The sequence below is a fragment of the Falco naumanni genome, chromosome Z (genome assembly GCF_017639655.2).
Source record: "Falco naumanni isolate bFalNau1 chromosome Z, bFalNau1.pat, whole genome shotgun sequence".
Taxonomy (NCBI): domain Eukaryota; kingdom Metazoa; phylum Chordata; class Aves; order Falconiformes; family Falconidae; genus Falco; species Falco naumanni.
This window is the reverse complement of record NC_054080.1, coordinates 30,879,766-30,901,523: the sequence shown is the minus strand read 5'-3', so window position 1 is coordinate 30,901,523 and position 21,758 is coordinate 30,879,766. Positions and strand designations below refer to the sequence as shown.

The following is a 21,758-nucleotide window of genomic DNA, read 5'->3' as shown; positions in this document are numbered from 1 at the left end:
ATTAAAAATCTGACTATCACCTAGGCTGCTCTAACTAATTTTATGTGGGGTCATAGCCTAAAGTAACATTTGGTTCATCAGAACTTTTCCATTTGTTTCACCTCATCATTCCCAAGAGTCTTTCTGACACACATTCCTTGGATATTGTTGACATCTGAGTTGCCAGAGTCCTCAGAGAAGGCTGCTTATGTAAAGAACAGCATGTCTCACTGGGACATCTCAAAGAGGGGTCAGTGTCACCATCATTATCCTCACTTCACCAGTGGGGGAAAACAAAGAGCTCTGTAGCTCTAGCTTCTTCTCACGCAGGTGAACTAGACTTTAATAACCGGGCAGTGCTCTCCATTGTGCTTTTTGCACAGGGATTGCTTTCCACATCCTATTCTTGTGCATGACTGTAGTGTTCGTGCTGAGCTATTCCTCACTACCTTGGTGAGTAAGAGGACTTGTGTAAACTGCCTAGGAATTTTCTACTGAAATGTTCTATTCTCATTTTTCTGCTCCCAAATGTAGTGCAGAGCTGTGCTGAGCTGACCTAAAAAACACATGAACAATCGCCATCTGCCAGCCCATGATTTTAACTGCATAGTGGACATTTTATTTTTCCTCTCTTTGTCATAGCCTATTAAGCTAATCTGGCTCATATGCATGCTAAAAATGGCTGTAAATCCACAAAGAATGAAGGAGCTTTTTTTTTTTTTTTTTTTAATGTAAAAACAAATTATTGTTAGGAGCTTCCTAATGCTACACTGTAACATGATGTGAAAACCTCCAAATGCCTTGCCTCTCATCCCCACTTAGTACTGTGAAACCCAATTCTTTATTTAATCATCTACTTAAGAAGGGCTTTCAACCTGTAAGCTGGTGGTCTGCTAACAGTTGCAATGTTGCGTGCAATGGATGTGCTGGATTTTCTTCAGATATTACTTAGAAAGAAATAATAGTTGTGGTTTTTTTCCCCAAGTCTCCCAGATGAGTTTCAGCACTAAGATATTTCTTCAGAGAGTCAATCTCTATTAACATATTTATTTGTAAATGCATTAGCGCCAAAATGTTCACATTTTGTCTGAGATTTGCCATGCTCAGACTTCACAAAAAAAAGGATTCTTTGTGGCTGAGGGGTAAGTATCTGATGAGCATCTGTTCAGTTGTTGATAAGGTAGGGAAACCTGGAAAGGTGTCTTATTTTCAACAGTTTAAAAAAGAGCTGCTAGATATTGGGTTCATGTATGCAGAAAATTCACAGCTTATCAAGCTATGAAACTGGTATAATAAAGAATCCCAGCCCAACCATGCACGGATTTCAGGATGATGGCTTACGTAACCAAATTTGAGGTGGCTGCACACATACTTTGGCTATTTTCAGCACCCATGAAGTGAAAATTGAAACAGAATATAGAGTTAATACTTTAACTCCATTTCAGTACACATTCTCCCTTCTCATGCAGACTGACTTTTACTTGGGTTTGACTTCTTACACCAGTACTGACAAATTGGAAAGGTGATGTTCCATTTTGTGTAAATTTAAAAATAATTTTTCATTAAAAATGTAATAGAACTGAACTGAATTTTCAGTCAGGCAGTTGTTGCTTGTCATTGTCTAACCCTCTCATAGCCCAACTGAAATGTTCACCACATAGGTTTTAAAGAAGTCATTTTCTGACTCAAAACACCCTCGGTTGCTGCAGCTAGATCTTGCCAAATACACTGCTATATCTGATCCTCTAGTATAGAAATACAGTTTGGGAAGAAAGAAAATCTCAGATGAAAAAATTGCTTCTATCACACATTAGTAGCAGAATTTTGCTTCCTTCTAAATACTGAAGGCTCAAGAAAGCATGGGTATTTGGCATCACATGCTCCAGCCATTTGTCTTTCTCAACTGTGCTTTCAGCACTTAACTCAAGCTGTCTGTAAAATCACCAGAGACATGCCGTAGCACAGCTGTCTTCAACAGGGAATAGCCCAATAGAGTTGTAACCTTGTTTTTCCTGAAGAGAGGAGGAACAGTTGGAGAGGGAAAATAAAAAATATTGCTTGAGATTTTTAAACTGGGGCTGATGGTGTTTGCCACATACCTCCTGGGACCTACATAGGACGACGCTGTGCCAGCATTGTCCAGTAGCCTTCATTCAAGTCCCAATTGCAAAGGAAGTTTTATGAGGCCTAGATCATCCATAGAAGAAAATGAAATTAAACCATTACAATGGACTTACTCAGCACAACCAATGGTGATTACCATTGCACTCATCTTTTCATTTAGAAGTTTATTATCTGCCCCAAGCGTGTAGTCTGTGCCTCCATTGCTGTTAGTGAAGGCTGAGAGCCTTCTCTGTGTGAGAAGTAGATCAGTAATGCACCTTTGTAACTGGAGTGATTTTCACCAGAACCACTCATGGTGTGCCTGCTGACTTCTTTTTGTTTTGTTCTCCTCTGGAGAATGTTTTACTTGACAAAGCATACTTTTAAAGTGGGAAAATGTAGACTGCACCAGGTTAACCACTAGAATTATCCTTCTGTATCTTTTTAATTAGAAGGCAGAAGCTGTTTCCAAAGAATAATTTACCTCCATTGCAAAATGTAGACTGTCAAACTCACCTGCTTTCCTTCTTTGGCATCTGTACCCTGTCTCCCCACCACACTGATCTGATATGATTATTTGGTTCCCTTGAACTGGCTGTTCTTAGGAGATCCAATGAAAAATGCTTCCTTGTCCAGTTATCTTCCTCAAACACAGATGTCACCTGGAACTCTGAGTAAATGAAGAGCCTGCCTTTGAACTTACAGGTTGCAGTAGCATTAGCATGTGTTGGCCTTAGCAGTGCTAGGCTCAAAGTCTGAGTAGATGTTATGGGATGTAAATAATACGGGTTGATCTCTGTGACAGTCCTGTGGCTGCTTCTGTTATCAAAAAAAACCCCAAAAGTACCACCATGCAGTGGCCGTAAGGAAGAGCTTTCCGAGAGGAATGGGTATCAGCATTTCCTATGGGAGGTATGGTTGTTTCTCTTCCTTTTTCTAACATGATGCAATGCTTTTATGCTGAATGTAACAACTCCTGATTTATCCCTGAGCAAGAGGCTTAGCTGTGTGTAGCTTGCCACTCAGTTTTGTATATATCACAAATTCTGGATCCAGAGACATATTTGATGTCATTGCAAATCAGCTTTTTACCATTTTCGGTTTAAGATCCAAACATATTCTCACTAAACCATAGCTAGATTCCTGCGTTTCATTCAATGAAATGTTGCTCTGCCCTTCCTAAGGAAAACTAATTTGTAATAGCAAAACTTATTTCAAATTTGAGAATCAACTGTAGTTGTCAAACCTCACCACTGTTTTTGACAAAAAAGAACATATTCATTCAAATAACAGCCATGTTTCTCCTTGATTCTACTACCACTCTATTTATGTATCAGCATACATACTTTGATTTCCAAGTGTAGCTTGGTAGGAATTTCACAGGAAAGCAATACAAAAATGTGTATGAAATCACTGGGTTTTTTATTGGCTGTGATTCCATTTTAAAAGAACATAATACCATTTACCCACATCATGCAGGAAAAAGTAGCAGGCAAATAACAAACGAAATCCACATTCACAAAGTCTCTACTTCAGATTATCTTCTAGTTGCTTGGAGAGTACTGCATGCATCTGAAAGAAAGCTGGGGAGCATTTCTGCTAGAAAATGCATGGCTAAGTTGAATTTTTCTCTGTGTGTGAGAGAGAAAGAGAGAAAACAAGCAATTTTTAAATGACCGTACCAAAACATTTTACTAACTGAATGCATGAAGAAACAGTTACCTTGATAACATATATGCCGAACAGATACAACTTTCAGATACATAAGACGTTATGTGAAGGTCACAACAGCTATATTCTAACAATGCTTATTCTAGCACAGTAAGCTTGCCAAAAAGGTGTATTCAGCAGCATTGGTATGGTCTTTCTTGATGAAGGAGAGGGTCTGGGAGGGACCTAAGCCAACGCATGGTACTAGAGACAGACAGAGGAATGCCAAAGTGACTTAGCACATGATTTTATATTTTGTTTCATTTATTTTAAACACAAGAGTAGCATTCATAATTAATATTGCAGTCTGATTTCATATGGCTTTCTCTAAATAGAAATGTGAGTTCACAAGGTCAATGGCAAACTAAATCATTTACCCTCCAAATGCGGAGGCCCTTTGACTTTTTTTTTACTAACCAGTAAGGTCCTGGAGCTGTGAAGGAAACTGGCTGCAGTGTCTAGCCACCAACCTTTCTGTATAAATAAAAAATAGTTAAAAAAACAAAAGACCTCATATACCTGAGATTGAACAGACCAGTGATACAAATAAAACAATGGCGTGGAAAGACAAGGAGATATTCAGAATCTAAACAATGAACCATGCTTCTCTTTGGTCTTGTTTAAGTGCTTTGACATCTGCTTGAGTGCTGAGGGGGAAAATGTCTGAGACAATGCTTCTCACATCCATACATGAGCCAGAGGTGTCTGTGTCCCATGTTGCCAGTTCAGAGTGGAAAGAGAAATGGGTGGGTAGAAGGGAGGGGAGAGTGCCTGCTCTCAAGTCTGTTCAGCATGGCTTAGGCACTTTGGGGACAGTAGAATGACTTGAGGAGAGGTCCAGAATGCATGCAAGGTGCCAAAAGTTATGTGAGGCAAAGCCAAGCAAAATCTGTGCAGTACCTGTGGTAGATCTGTCATGTTCCTTTATTGAAAGAAAAGGAAAATTAGAATGGAATACCAGCTTACACCTGGCTGAACTCTCTGCTGTCCATGGAGAAAGGGCTGCTGTGGATATGGAGTGCTGAGGTACGAAGTGGAGACATGGCTGGGCTGGGCAGCTCCCATAATGAAAAAGACCCAGCAAACAACATCTAATAAATCACCTTCCCTTTCCCTCCTGCTCTGTGAGCCTGGCATGAAGCCTAACAAACTCAGCACAGAATTCCTATGACCTTCTTCAGGGTTTGGATCAAGATGCTCATGAAGCTCATTTCACAAAAGGAGTATTTTTAATGCTTTGAGCCCAGGGGTAGCAGTACTTGCTTATGAAATTTGAGCACAAGATCCAACTTAGATCTGCCAATTCAATCACTCAGCTGCTAAGGCAGTTAGCACAGTTAGCACAAATAATACCAATCACTCATCCTTTTTCTCTGTTCTCCCTCTTTTCTCCCTTTTCCTTGTCTTCCCCACATATGTGCACATACAGCATATCAGGCTGCCAGGGAGGTGGTGTGTGAAAATAAACAATTGGCAGCAAAATTCTGCAAGGACATCAGGCAGAAAAATTCTGATTCTGTGTCAGGAACACTATATGGATGGATGAGGAAGTGAGTCAATGGTGGAGGTTGGGGAAAGGTCAGTAGGCAAGTGGTAGAAAAAGGCCAATGTAAAGCAAAATGAGTTCATCCTCGTTGTTTGTTTGCAGAGTTCTCCAGCACAAGGCCAGGAGAAAATATGAATGGATGTGTTTTTTTTTTTTAGTAGGGACAATTTCTGCTGGTTCTGCTTATGTATTATGAGATGCAGGGCACAGAGATTAGTCAGAACATTTCAAAAGTATTGATGCCAGTGTGTCAGTGTGATCTGGGTTAGATTTCACTACCAATAAGTGGCTGAAGCAAAGAGCCAGCCTCTGCCTTTTAGCTTTCAGGGGTGTTGGATTTAGTTCCCTTTGTGGCAGGATCATCAAATACAGCTGCTGCCTTTGTGACAGAAGAAGAGTTTTCAGTTTTTTGAGGTTTACTTGAATAGACTCAGATTACTAGTTCCTGAATTTGCATGGGGTGAGTAGGACACTCTCCCTAGAAAAAGGTAAATTGCTCAACACTGCTATGCTATACCCAAGCACTGATTCAGAAATAAAGAGTACTCTGGGTCATTAAAGTCATAGGGGGGGTACACTTATCTTGCTTTAAATAAAAGTTAGGGAAAAAAAACCACTGACATTACCCAAAAGAGCAAAACCTGCCTTCTTTTTCCTCCGGGAAGATTACCCAAAAAAGCAAAACCTGCCTTCTTTTTCCTCTGGGAAGTTTAGGCAGCTTGTACATGAATGAACATGCCTTATTTGTAGATCCAGCTGGAAATAAGTTGCACATTTATGAGCTGGTTCTGACTTGTAGATCAGCCAAACCTCCTCAGCCTCCACCTTGGCTAAAATCACTTGTAAAGAAGCAAGGACTATCATACCTGAATAAGAACTGGATGAGGAGGGCAAAATAAACATATTTCTTCTCTTTCATAATATTTTTCCCTGTTATGAGAGATGCTGCTAAAAGGCACAGAGTTCACAAGCTCACTGCCTTAACCATAGTGCAGGTTTCTTCTGCTTACCTGAAAAGATGATAGTTATCTTTAAAAATTTCTCATTCTGAGATGTTTGCCTAACTCAGTTCCACTGAACTAATGAATGAAAGAAGTTCCACCGAAGTTAGATGCTTAATTTAGGTACATAATGAAGTGTCTGAGATTGCTTTCCTTTCTGTGGTCAGTAGAAAGCATGTATTTGCTTCCAAATTTCTTCCATGTCCTTAGGAAAATTTTGTTCCATGACAAGCTATGCTAGTTCTGCCACACAAACCCCGATTCTCTGACAAGATTATGTGAGACTGAGATAGCATGATGCTCTCACAACAGCAACTACAGAGACCTAGCCAAATGCAAAAACTCCAGGATCAGCTCTTCATATGACAAGCCAGACAGCTGATCACAAGGCTTTGTGTTCAAAATGAGTCTATGTATGTGAGTCTGTGTATGCACTAGCAAGCCAAGATCTCCAGTAGAATTTGGAATTTGGCTTATCTTATGCAGTTACTCAATACCTACAGTGCTGTATTGAGAAGCCCTCTGTATCTGTGTCTGGGAAAGGCAACAAAGATAGTAGTGAGAGAGATTTCCTCCCACCCTGCTAGCATCAAGGGATGTAACACACTGTTACAATATCAATTAGCTCCTGCACAGCAATGGAGAAGCATCCTCACTTTATGCCTTTATAGTAGGTAGAGACTGGAACCCACATTTTCACAGTTGGAGAAGCTGGGTGGGGCAGAAAAATAAGTGTCCTCATCAAGGCAATGCAGCAATTTAGCATGATACATAGCAGGCATACTCAGGATTTCTGGATCTCCAGGGCCATGGCTAACAATTCAGACCACTGCACTCTCCCACACACTGCGGGAAGGGGTGGGCATGTCACAGTTGCAACAATATACCTGAACCCAAATATCCATTCTGTAAGCACTGCTGGGAATGGGACAGCTGAATATGGCACTGGGCAGAAAGAGGAAAGTTAGTTAATCAGAGCAGCCTGTGTAGTTGGTCATTGGCTTCAAAGGGGTTGAAGAGGTCCTCTACCACAGCACCATGCACTCTCCTGTGGTTTCAGCTCTCTGTATGGCAACTGTATGACCAAATCTGCTCTTTCAAGCTAAGTGTATGGCTAATTCCCAAAGTAACATGAGTCTTGCTTAGATTCTGAGGCATTTAACTTCTACCACCATCTGAGGGCAGATGACTCACTTCTTGAACAGGTCTGAGTGATGTCAGTTAAGTCATGCATGATTTACCTTACAGATGATCTCTTACTTATGCCAGTCATGGAATTAAAACAGAAAAGCTCTGCTTCCATGGGAGAACTGAGATATTCCTTCCAAGGGCAGATGTGCCTAACATCAAATGGCTAGTGTAAGCCAATCAACAAGAACATTTATAATTATGATGACTGATTTTATTATCAATAATAATAAAAAGAGAATTAAAGAAAATTAAAGAGGCCACTGTTCACACTCAGTGAACACTCCTTCCTGCTTTGGATGGAAATGCATGTGAGGTTGTTCCTTTTCTATGCTTAATGTACAGTTGCCTTATTTAACATACATAGTACTATGGCTTATAATAAAAGTTGTGTAGTCTGCAGCTTTTTAATCTTTACATCCATTCAGAGGCATCTACTGGATGTGACTATGTACAAAAAAGGAATGCATGAGTCTTGGCGTGGAGGGAAGGGAGAGGCAGTCAGAAGGGAATGGGAAGCAAAGGGATTCCTAGTGAGCAGTACGGGCAGAGGTGGGGGGAGCTGCATGATGGATGGCAAGATTGTAAATCCCCATTGGGCAAAAGAGAAATCCTTTGCAGTACTGTTTATGCCCATCTAACAGTCTGCAGGTATTATTTCTTGAACATGTCCTGCAGAGGCCCTGGTAGGTATTTGATGACTGTGTCTAGAATGCTCTCTTCTTCCTCTTCCTCCTCATCCCCACAGCCAGGAGGGATTGCCTTCTTTGGGCGCGTCAGACTTCCTTCAGCATTAGCTTCCAGTGCAGCCTGGGCCTCTGCTTCCTTTTCTTCCTTCTTCTTTATCCCATACTGCAGGGGAGAGAGAACACATTGCCAGTCACCCACTGAACAGGATGACTGATGAAGCCAGCCACCACACATGGCGCCTCCTATTCTGCAGTATGAACATCGCTGTTAATATTCTGCTTTTGGTCTTTTACACAGACACCCAAATTATCCATCCTAACAACTCACTCCTAAGTACATCCCAGTGGATGGACAGCTTTCACAAGACAAGATGGTCTTTTGCTCAGATCATTCAGAAGCAAGCAAAGAAGACAATTTGGGACTATACAGCCATGAGCCTAGCAAAGACAATGCTAGCTGGGTTAGTTTAAGTTTTGGCATGGTATTCTACTGGTGTTGATCCTTCTCTTTTTCTGTTAACAAGACTGCTGCTCAAATTCATCATGTGAAATGATTTTGAAATTCCATCTGCAGCATTTTATAGTAAAGGTTAATGGATATGGCAAAACTTCAAGAAAAAAAGTAATTATGAACAAAAGAAAGCAAACAGGATAGGACAGACAAGCATACTGCAATGAAAAGGACTGGTTTAGATATTCTCATGTGGGAGATATCCTATACAACCTCATACCCATTCTCTTGGTATAGGTGGACAGGAACACCTCTTAGTGAAAATAAACCTTCATGAGAAACTGTCTGTATTTGCACACTGAACTCTGTACATCTGGGGGTAAAGCTGACTCATACTGTCTGAAGAGAAACACCCTTAAGCCTGTGAGTAGAAATTCAGATAACTGAAATTTCCTACCCCATTAAGAATTAAAGGCATGCTACTAAGACTTTACATGAGTAGCCAGAAATTCATTTTATGATTTTATATTCATAATGCTAGATTTAATAGAGGAGTAAAGATGTGGATGAGTGAATCAGACTAGGGACAGAAGTGCTGTAGTATCTCAGCTCCCACAATGATTAGGACTTTCTTTCCAACTGCTAGTTTGAAGGCATGTCCAAGGAAAACAATTTCTGTGCCACCAATCTTCATCATTACTTAGCCTTCAAACATTTCAGTAATTCTCAGGTTTTGCTGCAATTTCCATAAGTATTTGCACAGAAATTTTGGAGATTATGTTGATATATGATAAGAAAAATCAATTTAAACTGTCACATGCAAATCTACAGCAACTAGGATACCTGCAAACTACCCTCTATATTACAGAATTATGAAATTACTTGGGTTGAAAGGGACATTTAAAGATCATCTAGTCCAAATGCCCTGCAATGAGCAGGGGCATTTTCAACTAGATCAGGTTGCTCAGAGGTCTGCTTTGTTTATTCAGACCAATTCAAATTTCCCAGACTGTTTCCATTTTCTTTGATGACAAATGGAGGTTAAACTTTCTTGATTTTGTGATCATCAGTGCAGTCTCAGGAGATGTTCCATTTCTCAGTGTCCAGCTGTACATTGGAAGGATGTTTCTGGTCCCCAAGCTTACATTTCCCAGACTGGCGGGAACATTCCTTTCGATCATTTCTAGCCAGGCACCTTTATGTCTGCTCGCACCTGCCAGCTACTGCTTATCAGCTCGTCAGCCACCAGTGACCTCACAAGCATCTGCACAATTACTTAAAATCGTTTCACTTCAGCTACATTAGAGAGGTATTTGACCTTTGTGAGGAAGAGGAAAGGCATTCAGGTTTGCTGTAGCAGCCATCAGCTTCAAAATTATTACTCTGTAAAAGCTACTCCTTTACTTATGCCTAAATTTTAATTAAAGCACCAAATGGAATTAAGATGGCTCTCAGAATATCAAAACCATAAAGTAACTAACTTAAACTCATGCAAAGGCCAGAAAAATATCTTGCATAAAGAAGCTTGAAAAAACTTTGAAAATTATGTATGATTTCAAAAGTATCAAAGAATTATGTTGGTACAAAATAATTAGTATTTTCTAGTATCGATAGTATGGTACTGCCGAATAGACATGAAGTAGATGCTCTTTTCATTATTTTCTCTTTGTTTTCTCCATTAAGAATAGACCAAATTGTTTACCACTAAAGCAAAAAATGTATTGTTGCTGTCATGACTTTCTGATTTCAAAGGGCTTTTGGATTTGACAAGAAAATCCTAAACATTTCTGAGCAAAGGCAGCATTTTTTCTTCCTTTCTCCATCATCATTAAGATTTAGGATGACAGCCTGCAAGGTTGAAACCAATAACTTCAAAAATCCCTAGTTCTGTAAGTCAATTCTTTCAAGCCAAAATGCTCATTAAGAACATTTGTCTTAAGATTTTTATACCTAGTGGATGCCAGTCACACCAGATTTCATGGGAGAGATGTTCCAAACAAATGATGTCTTCATTCACCTCTGAGGCAAAGGAAACTTTTAATCAACTTGTAGTTACAGGGCTGAACATCAACCACAAAGAAGATCCAGCATAGGGTCAGCAACCACTGCACGGGGAATCACATATACTGCTAGGCTGTGGACAATCTGTATGGCTGGGTGATACTGTCTCTCCCTCTCAAGTCACAGGTAGATTCCTCTAGGTGATTCTTGTAATTTATCTACAGCCTTTACCTTCCTTTTCCAGCTAGATGAGAACAGCAGTAGTGGAGACAACACAAATCATAGTAGCACACAGGTCCCCTTCATGCTCTCAAATTCTCCATCTCAAAAATAAGTATCAGTTCCTGGGGGTTTGATTCTCTAGCTCATGAACTTGTTGAACAAACATCCAGGCCACTGGAAACTGTGGAAAACAATCACTCAAGTGCTCCTGTGTGCTAGGACAGAGGGAAGCTCAAAGGTTATATGGAGGAATTAGCACTGTACTTGTCAGCGTGTGCTGACACATCTCCTTAGGAAGCCTCTGCTGAGTGCCCTCTGCACAGCTGTAGACAGACCTTAGGCATGGCCAGTCTTACGGGACAGCTGCAGAACAGAGCAATATATGGCCTGGGAAGAGATTTTTCACTATAAAAGGGTATTAAGGAAAACCAGACTCTATTGTTCCAGCTTACTGTCACAAATGCCAAGTAGAGATATTAATTTTTTGTGGTTCCTACCTGTAATGATGCTACAAAATGTGGAAATGAGTCATTTCCCCCTAGCACATATGCAAAACCCAAACATAAATTTATTTTGGACAGAATTATTCTTCTCTTGGAGAAATATGACATTGCATCAAAAACAATTTTTACAAGAAAGGATCAGTTTTGAGGAATCAGTGTTATCATTTAAACTTTGTGCTATTTTGTAATGCTTTATATTAATGAAAATATAATGCTATGATGATTCATAGGTGAATAAAATAGCATTTTTCATGTTTGAAATTGTTTCAGAGGAAATCAAATTATAGAATGAAAAGTCTTAATATGAGCAAAATCTTAAAAATCTTAGTGTTTTCACATGAAACCTTTTAGGTGAAGTCAACAAATACTTTTAAAAAACACAACTAAAAATGATGGGTTTGGTACTTTGGCTTTCCTGAGGATGGGAAATGTTGCATTACCTCCAAAAAATATGAAGGATGAGAACATTTTCTTTTTTTTTTAAGGTCCACCCCAAAGTTTAATATCAGAGGCTGTATTTGTATCATTATCTGCTTGGCCTTTGCTCATGCCACCATATAGTTAATAATGCAGAATCATGGACCTAACCCAACAAGTTACTGAAACATTTTAAGTACGTGAGCCACCTTGCTGGTCCTAAAGTCATTACTATGCAGTCACATAAGGATTGTTTTCACTGGACCACATGTTGGTGAAATACCAGCAGGCTGGAGTTCTGATTCATTAGATGGAAAGAGTAGGGAAAAAAATGCCATGGCCCTTGGTATACCCCACGCTTACCAACTGCATGTCAGGAAAAGACTAGACTCGCAATGCCATCAACTTCCTCCCCATCTCTTCCCTTCCCTGTTCCTTCTGCTTTCAACCGGCAGCCAAAGTAAGTACATGATCTAGAAACATGCTGGTAATTCAATCTAACTCTAATGGCAGTAAGAGTGTCAAGGACTATTGAGTGAAGCTGGACCTGCAGCTAAAATGTCAACTCACCAAAAATATGGTTAACATTTCTTATGATGAGCTAACCACTGTTTGCTAAAATTGAACCTATCTATCTAGTAAATATCTAGGCCACAGAATGATTAAAGCAGTAACACCTCAGTTAAGGCACTTGCAGACATAACTGCTGATCTATGGGTCAGTTGTGGAACAAATTGTCCAGGAAGACAGCTGCAATCAAGGTGTGAGTGGTTACCTTTAGATCAGATTTAGTACTGACTCCTTAGGAACAATAACTGATTTATCTGGACTAGCTAAGGAAATACAGAAGGAGTTTTGTGGAGGTTACAAAGACAATTCAAAGATTTCATGCTGGGACCAGCAGGAGATTATCAGTGCAGAGGATCTTGGAGTGAAAATGAACTGCCTCCAAGACGAACGTCTTTTCCATTAACGTGCCAGGCAGGATGCCCCTGGTACTCCCATACTCTGTTTGGGAATTCAAAAGACCAACAGAGTGGTCTTCCTGACCTTAGCAGGTTGGGTTTACCATAACACAATAACCATAACATTACGCTACTAATATTTACCATGATTTTATGCTGCTAAATTTATTATAGTTACTTGCTAAGATAATTACTGTTATTTACAGAATTGTATCTGCTATTGTCATGATTGAACTACAACATTTTACAGTCTCCATAAACTATTAAATACAGCTATGTATATACCTTGCATAGTCAAAGCTTCTTTCATGACTGGGTATTTTCACTGCACACTTTTCTTCCTTCCTAATACCTGGATAAACATGGAATGAGGACTGGTGCTCTTAGTACTGCACAGCTGCCTGGCAGCTCAGGCTTGCAGCTGCAGGGCAAGTAAAGAAGATAAACAAAGGTCCTTGAAGCAGAGAAAGGAAACCTGTTTCCTTGGCCAGCTTGGTGTGTTCACAAGTCTGACTAATGCAAAGTTCATCTGACTTAGGATGTGCATGTGAAGCCTACAGCAGGCAGTGGGTGCAAGTAAAAGTTGTAGTGCCTTGCTATTTTAAACTCATGCAGGTTTGGATAGCAGGAATTTTATAATGCAACAGCACGCCCTAGGTAGACCTGTCTGGCCAGCACTTTCTGTGGCTGTTAACAGCTGTCAACCAAGTCTCTTCCTCTATGGCTGCATCTGGGTGATGGAAATCTAGAGGTATGTATACAGGAACCCCGCCACACAGCTGTGCACCACCCATGGTGCTAGGCATTGCTCATGACTGGTTGTTTTCATTGCGGACAGCTGAAAACATTGCTTTTCTTTCACTTTGGAAATGCTTTTCCCTCCCAAGGTGCTCTGAGAGCTTAAAATTGGTTTTCAGTCTGCATCCCAAGAAATAATACTGCATGTTAGCTAACACTGAGCTTTAGATTCTGGGTATATGAATGATGTTGGTTACATTTCCCTTCAGAGAACTTTTCTCCCCTGTGGTTTTTTGTAGCTACTGGTAGTACTGAACAGGTGCCTGAACAGGTGTGGCAGATATAGCCATCTCTGGAATTACTATTTTATTTACCATCTGAGCTTTTAAAAGGTACCTAGAGACTTCAGTGCTTGTTCCTTATCCTGCTTCATATACTAATTAAGGGGAGACCTTGTCTTTTCTTAAACATCCCTGACTATTAAATTTAATTCACATTCCAATGCACAACAGAATAAAGAAAGAACAAAATTATCAGCCAGACTTGAAAGCATATGCTTAGAGAAGACACTGAGAGAGCAACTGGCCCACCCTTCCACCTCAAGGGTTAACTTGACCCAAACCAGTCTTTTTCTTAGAGACCTCAGCTGGTGAAGAGCTCTTACCTGCTCTGGAACTTGATTACCCTTTACAATAATATACTTCCCCTCATGTCCAACCTGATTCTTTCTGAAATGCCTTTTTAAAAGAAAATAATCTGGAAAACTGAAAAGACACAGCTACTGCAAAAAAGATTTATCTTTCATTTGTCCTTCTGAGCTTCATTTATTATATGTGCTGAGTTGCGGTTGGTGGTTTGTTGTTTTTTTTTTCTCTTCCATTACCAAAGAGAATACCAGCCTAATTAAGATCTTTCCATCATTACCTCATGGAACCTTCTGCCAGAACTATATGTAGGACTGAAACAAATTGAGAGCAACAAGCAGGGTTTAGCTCTGACCTTTAGCTCTACAACTGTGAGAGTCTGCGGTACAGAAAAAGACTCCATATGTATTTAATTTATACAAGCCTGAAGTCTTTTACACAATTTCATTGGTCTCTCTGTGACTAAGCAGGCTGCCAAGCACATTTTTTGCTTCAATTTTAGGTAACAATAAGGCAGTGTTCAGCTAGAGGCTTAGGAAAGTATCTGCCATTGAGATGGACTGTGGTTTTGTCTTTTTACTGATGCCACAGCACTGCTTACAGATCTTTCTGTGGTGAGAGTGCTGCTGTGTGTTTATGTGGCAATGGAAACAGCATATTTTTCTTCCCCTACATCTATTCCCTCCAAACCCCTGAGTTGGGGATGCTGCAGAGTGAGAGAAGGGTTTTCCTGCAGGAGATGACAGTGCTGAAACCCAAAGTCCCAAGGACTCTGTTCTGAGCACACAGACCTGCTTGGATGTGGACTTGGCCCAGTAATGTGCACTGGGTCTTCTTCCACCCCAATATTAGGGATCTCTTGATTTCATTCATGTTTCTTTTTTTGTTTGTTTGGTTTTGTGGGTCTCCTTGTCCTTCTGGTCAGTTCATTTATCCCTGGCTTGATGTCCAAGGAGTTGCTATGGAGAGGGGGAGAGGATTAGTCCCAAGAAAACTTCTGTGGAGGGCTTTTAAGATATTTGAAAGGAGGACACTATTTTTGTCCCTCAATTTATCCATTTAAGTTCTGCGATACAAAGTTAGAACTACCCAGACTGCCTCAGGTAGCTCAGCCATGCTGATCCTGGATAGTCTCTGTGCTTTATGAAGAGTAATAAAGAATCACAACGTGCCACATGGGGAAATGTGCAACTTTCCAGCTGTGGTAGAGAATAAAAGGTCAGAGAGAGAGTGCTGGGTGTCTCCAGTACCTGCCTGGGGCTCGAGGTGTGGGGTCTGTGTTAGTGGAAGAAGGCTGATTAATAATGGAGAAGAACAATGCAACGAGGAAACTGCAGTCCTAAATTACATTGTTCAATTGCATGTGAGCCGAGAAGGAACGCAACTCAAGAGACAGGTGGCAGACAGAGAGAAAAGAGGACAACAAAACTTCAGGAAGCAGGCAATTAGGTGCAAAGGCAGACATATGGATATATGAGCAGCTTCTGCTTTGTGCCTCATCTCTACTGGAACAGACCTTCCCAAGCCATCTGACTGGGGACTGTCAGTTTTTCAGCCAGGTTTCCTGCAGATGCTGTTTGTAGACATGGCTGCTGTCCTTTGAGTCCTTTACCTCACCTAAGGCTCCATCTCCCCACAAGTTCCCTGTGGCTACATGTGCCTTTCCACTTGCAACACAAACAGACCAGATGCAGATGTGGATTTCAAAGGTCTCATCTGATCTTCATCAGCGTCTCATCAGCATTGTCTGGTGACACCAGGGGAATCTGACAGTCACTACATTCTCCCCTATGGCAACGTGGCTGCCTGAGAACCACACACTTGCTTTCCATGCTGATCAGCTGTGGGTTTGCAACATGTTCCTGTGGGAATACGCATTGTTCCCAGCATCCAAGAGCAGTGCTGCCCAGATCAATAGACATAAAAGTTGCTTTTCTGCGGTCCCACAACAGAGACCGTAGAACATAAAGTCCTGCTTTCCTGAGCAGATCTGTTCTGTACTCCACAAGCCTTGCTACTTTACCTTGATTGGAAGTAATCACACATCTGTCTAATGTTTACTGTTTATGTAACTGTAAGTGAAAACAGAGCTGCATCTGGTTCCTGGTTACAGAAGATACTGTGAATTTGCTCTAAGATCAGATTAAAGGGAATCTTTCCATTGATCTCAATGACGGTAGGACCAGACATTTCTGGTTAAGAGAGAGAGATGGGAAACTTGATTTGCCTTGATCTACTATGGTTGCTGAAGCAAAGTGCCATTTCAATGTAATCATAGAATCATTTAGATTGGAAAAGAACTTTGAGATCATCAAGTCCAACCTTCAACCCAGGACTGCCAAATCCATCACTACACCATGTCCCTAAGCACCACATCTACGCATCTTTTAAACACCACCAGGGATGGTGATTCCACCACCTCCCTGGGCAGCCTGTTCCAATGCTTCATCACCTTTCAGTGAAGAAATTGTTTCCTAATATCCAATCTAACCTCCTCTGACGTAACTTGAGGCCATTTCCTCCTGTTCTGTTGCTTGTTATCTGGGAGAAGAGACCGACCCTCACCTGCCTACAGCCTCCTTTCAGGTAGTTGTAGAGAGCATTAAGGTCCCCACTGATTCTCTCCTCTTCTGACTGAACAACCCCAGTTCCCTCAGCTGCCACTCAAAAGACTTGTGCTCTACAACCTTCATCAGCTTTGTTAACCTTCAATGGCCACACTCCAGCACCAATATGTCCCTCTTGAAGTAAGTAGCCCAAAGCTGAACTCAGGATTTGAGGTATGGTCTCACCAGTGCCCAATACAGGGGGACAATCACTTCCCTTGTCCTGCTGAGCACCATTTTGGACACAAGCCAGGATGCTGTTGGCCTTCTTGGCCACCTGGGCACACTGCTGGCTCATGTTCAGCCACCTGTCAACCACACTCCCAGGTCCTTTTCCACCAGGCAGCTTTCCAGCCACTCTGCCCCAGCCTGTAGCATTGCATAGGGTTGTTGTGACCCAAGTGCAGGGCCCAGCTGTCCTCCTTGTTGAACCTCATGCAACTGGCCTCAGCCTATGGATCCAGCCTGTCCAGATCCCTCTGCAGAGCCTTCCTGACCTCCAGCAGGGCAACAGTCCTGCTCAACTTGGTGTCATCTGCAAACTGACTGACAGTGCACACAAACCCCTTATCCAGGTCATTGATAAAGATATTAAACAAGACTGGCCCCAGTACTGAGCCCTGGGGAAGGTCCGACTGACAGGCCTGTAGTTCTCTGGATCCTCCTTCCTGCCCTTCTTGTAGGTGGGTATCACACTGGGTAACCTCCAGCCTTCTGGCAACTCCTTGGTTAGCCAGGACTGTTGATAAATGATGGAAAGTGGCTTGGTGAGCTCCTCCACCAGCTCCCTCAGTACTCTCAGGTGGATCCCATCCAGCCCCATACACTTGTGCATGTCTAAGTGGAGCAGCAGGTCACTAACCATTTCCTTCTGGACTGTGGGGACTTCATTCTGCTCCTTGTCCCTGTCTGCTGGGTGCTCAGGGGGCTGAGTACCCAGTGGAAAGCTGGTCTGGCTGTTAAAGACTGAGGCAAAGAAGGCATGAAGTACCTCACCCTTTGTTGCAATGTTCTGCACTGCATCCAATAAAGGATGGAGATTATTGTCGGTCCCTGTTTGTTTCTCATATATTTCTAAAAAAATTCTTTTATGTCAGTGGCCAGCCTGAGTTCTAGTCAGGCTTTTGCCTCTCTAATCTTTGCCCTGCATAACCTTGCAACATCCTTATGGTCCTCCCTAGTTGCCTGCCCCTTCTTTCAAAGGGGTAAACTCTCCACTCTCCTTTTTTCCATGAGTTCCAGCCAGTTCCATCTCGCTCACTGCTCAACTGCTTGGACTATGCTAAGCTGTCCCAGTCAAAAATGCTTCTTTCCCATTACTACATTCAAGTGGTGTGAACTACAATTTGTGAACAAATTTAGTCCTCTTTGGTAAGCAAGACTATGAGAAAGAACAGGCATAGGTATCACATATCATGAATTTTTCAGAATACTGAGAAGAAAACATGTTTTATCTGTGTTTGCAAATATATTAATTTGCTTCCTCTTGTGTACAAGGCATCCATATTAAAACAACACCCTAATGCATAATGGTCAGCCTCAGTGAGAGGGAATGTGGTTTAGGAAGTTTCAGGAGTGGATGTAATTAAATTACTGCTGAATAGCAAAGACTTTGTCTTGTAAATAGAGGAGAAATCTCTAAAGTGAGCAGATAATAATAATACCTGACTCATAAGAAAGACCTTAGGATCAGAGTCTCCAAAATATTGATTTTAGGTACCTGGAGTGTTGACTGAAATCACTACTGTAACTCATGACCACAGGAACCAAGATAAGTGCTGTAACATATTGTACTCCGAAGCCTGTTAGGGCATCGGGAAAATCTCTCCCCTAGAACCCAACTCACAGCTTCAATTAGGAAAGTCTGGGTCAATTCTATCCTTCAAAGCAGCTGAGACAGGATAATAAGAAAAAAAGTTACATATTCCCCACTAACAATTACAGCTTAATTGTATAGGTTACAGCGAAAATTTAGATTTGCTCTATGATCACTAAGATGAGGTCAAGCTGCAGAAGATTCCCATAAGAACAGAGGCATTTTCCAGTGACGCAGAGCAGGTGCACTCCTAGCCAAGGTATGATATGATATCTTGGGTTTCCAATGTCTGCATTTAGGTTTTTCACAAAAAAACCCACAAACTTCCCAGAAACCAATGGGAGGGACCCTGGAATGTGCAAATGCAGTTGCTTGTATAAGTTTAGAAGAATTTAGGTTGCAGCTATGTATCTGAAAGCATAAATAAATCCGTAGGATATATCTGTGCTTATGTGTGCATTTTGGAAGATCAGAACATGGAGTATAAGCTGTTCCTCCTCCTTCCTGCCTCCTGTAATTTGTTCCTTCGCCAAATGAAAGCTTTCCTTTTAGTACAACACTGGTAAAATTAATTTCCCAGGATGCTGCAGTAATTTAGATTTGATATAACTGTTTATTTTCCTTAGCCTCTCTTTATCATATGTGAAAAGCTTTTTTAAAATTATTTTTTAATTAATATTTTTGCTTTATTTAGTGTTATTTTGAAAACTCTAGTCAAGTCAGTGTAGGTCTGGGCTTGTGTTTCAGCAAGAATCTAATACAAACGCTCCAGTGGATGAGAGTGGTTCACCGCAGGATGAGTCGTCAGCTTTATCTTACAGGGCAAAGTATGGTGAAGATGCAGATAACTGCCAACAGAAATCTCCTCTCCAGGGGAACAGGAAACTCACTGACTGCTCATGAAGCTTAGAAATCATTATCATCCTGCATTGCTAGGTTTGTGCTTGCTAGGGTTCATCGTTTCATTGCCTTATTGATCACAAGCACTTTAACAGTCTGTAGGTTGAAGCCAGCTGAAATTCAGACTGAACCCTAAATGGCTGATTCATTTCAAGTTCAGCTCTCAGTAGATAAACTATGTCATCTCTGTGCATTTGATCTCATTGCAAATCTCTGGGAGCCACTAAAAGCAGATTTTTGAAAAAAACAGTTGCTGAATGCCAGTTTTGTTTCTAGCATGGTGCATCTATTTCTCTGTGAGCATGTCAGCTCTTGCTGTTATGAACTTTAGGTTGTCCTTGGCATTTTGTAGTGCACTAAAAAGTGCTCTTGAATATGTAGGCATGTGTTACCAGCAAAGCAGCAGGTAACAGAGCTCATCGTGGCTGATCAAAAAAGGAATTTAGAAAGCATTCTGGAAGTGATATTGTTCTACATGATTGAAAACATGCTCCAACTAAATTTACACTCCTTGCTGTAGTTCAGCACTGTGAGGGGCAGTTCCATTCAATTATACTCTTCCATTAGATAGTAGATTTGAGGGAAATGAAAAAGATTAAATTCTATCTAAACAATAACAACAGATTATAAACATAGCTTAATTGTTACATAAGGAAAGAAACCCAAAATATTAGAAGAGAGCCAACTAACAGACCCAGATATAAAAGAAGCCTTCATATCACCACTGCTGAGAGTCCTGGGGCCTAACACGGAAGGAAAATAGTCCCCTAGATTCACATCTGGGTATGCATCTGCAACTTTTTTGCCAGCTTTCTGTGTGACCTCTATGGGAGAGAATTAATTTCTTCTTGATGGACAGAGAACTTAAGTAAGATTTACCCTTCCAAATGAGCTGCAATGAAAGACTCTGCATTGAAATACAGTAATTGCTTATAATGATGCCTCACTGAAATACAATAAGTGGCTTCCACACCATTCTCATAAGGTTATTGAGTCCTCAGTAACTCATGTGGGTTGGTAGGATGAGTTTGACAGGACATTAACCTCCCTCAAAGTTTTCTCTAAGTTTTTCTTCTTTTTTTCCCTTCAGTAACCTGCACCAGTGTTTTCAGTGCTGACTTTGCTGACAGCCCAGGACAATGTAATTCTGCAATAGTAATAGCTCAGGACAGATTAGTTAGGTGATTATCTTTAGTCCTTGCTGTGAGACTATTTAATCTTTGTCATCAACTCCTTGGTGATTCTTCTGCGTGGAATAAATGCTGCCATACACCATTGTGGCTAGGATCTCATTAGCACACCCACCCTGACAGTACATCTGTGGAGACCAAGGCACTGCCGCAAGCTCAGAGCCAAAACTCAGTAAAATCAAAGGCAGATAATCAATTAGTCTCAAACCTTTGACATACACTTCCCTCTGCAGTACAAAAGGTACTTCTCAATCCCATTAGCCAGCAACAGAGAGGAAAACTCTAACATCAAAACACTTTGAAAATGAGAAACTTTTGACACCCAAAAAAAGCAAGTAAAGAAGCATGAGTGTTTATTCACATGCTGTAGCCCTGCACAGGGACATGAAAAAATGAGGGGTAAGTCACTTACCTTTCTCTAGCCCTTTTTGATCTGGCAAAGCAGCCTCTCCCTTTTGCAATTCAAGGTACTATTCTTCCCAAGAGGCTGTGCAAGTCATGTTTATAGTGAATGAAAGTTGATTACGGAGAATATCTGGTGCATCTTAACAATCCAACTGAAGAGCATTAACGATGTTACAGTGCTAGAGGGACCCACTCTGGCTCTATACTGCTGCAGGGCTGGATTGCTATTACAAGCTTGTAGAACTGCTGTACCTGTGAACAGCCACTACACACAATAAAGCTCCCACCATTGCAACAGCCTGCAGCCAGCCCTGGGCTAATATCTCAAAATCTGCATTGGACATGAAGTGCATGTTTCACATTTCTTTCAGGTGAAATCAGCTGTTGACCTTTTCGCATTCTTTCTGTTGACTGGCTGTGGTCAGAGAATAGATGTTTAGCCTTGTCGGTGATACGTGAGCAGGGGCAGATTCCATGAAACTCACAACTCACAGCAAGCTAAGAGCTGTACAGCTAAGAGGAGAGACAAACCTGGTATGGAAGACCTTGCTAACTCTACTCATTTTTCATACTCATGCCTTTGCTTTATGGCAGCAAGATAAAAGAGTTTCATCTTGCCCCTACCTGCTTCTATTTACTGAAGTAAGGAAAGGATAAGGGAAAGCAGTTACTATAATAGTTTCC

At 41.1% G+C, this 21,758-nt stretch overlaps 1 protein-coding gene across 1 annotated transcript in view; it reads right to left on the bottom strand.

Annotated features, from left to right (window-relative positions):
* Positions 1 to 3,485: 3,485 nt before the first annotated feature.
* CPLX1 (complexin 1) overlaps positions 3,486 to 21,758 on the bottom strand; it is a 115,640-nt gene continuing 97,367 nt past the window's right edge. The window contains exon 4 of the mRNA XM_040580760.1: positions 3,486 to 8,379. Within this exon, the coding sequence (XP_040436694.1) occupies positions 8,182 to 8,379 (198 nt within the window). The 3' untranslated portion in view covers positions 3,486 to 8,181. The remainder of the gene's footprint in view (positions 8,380 to 21,758) is intronic.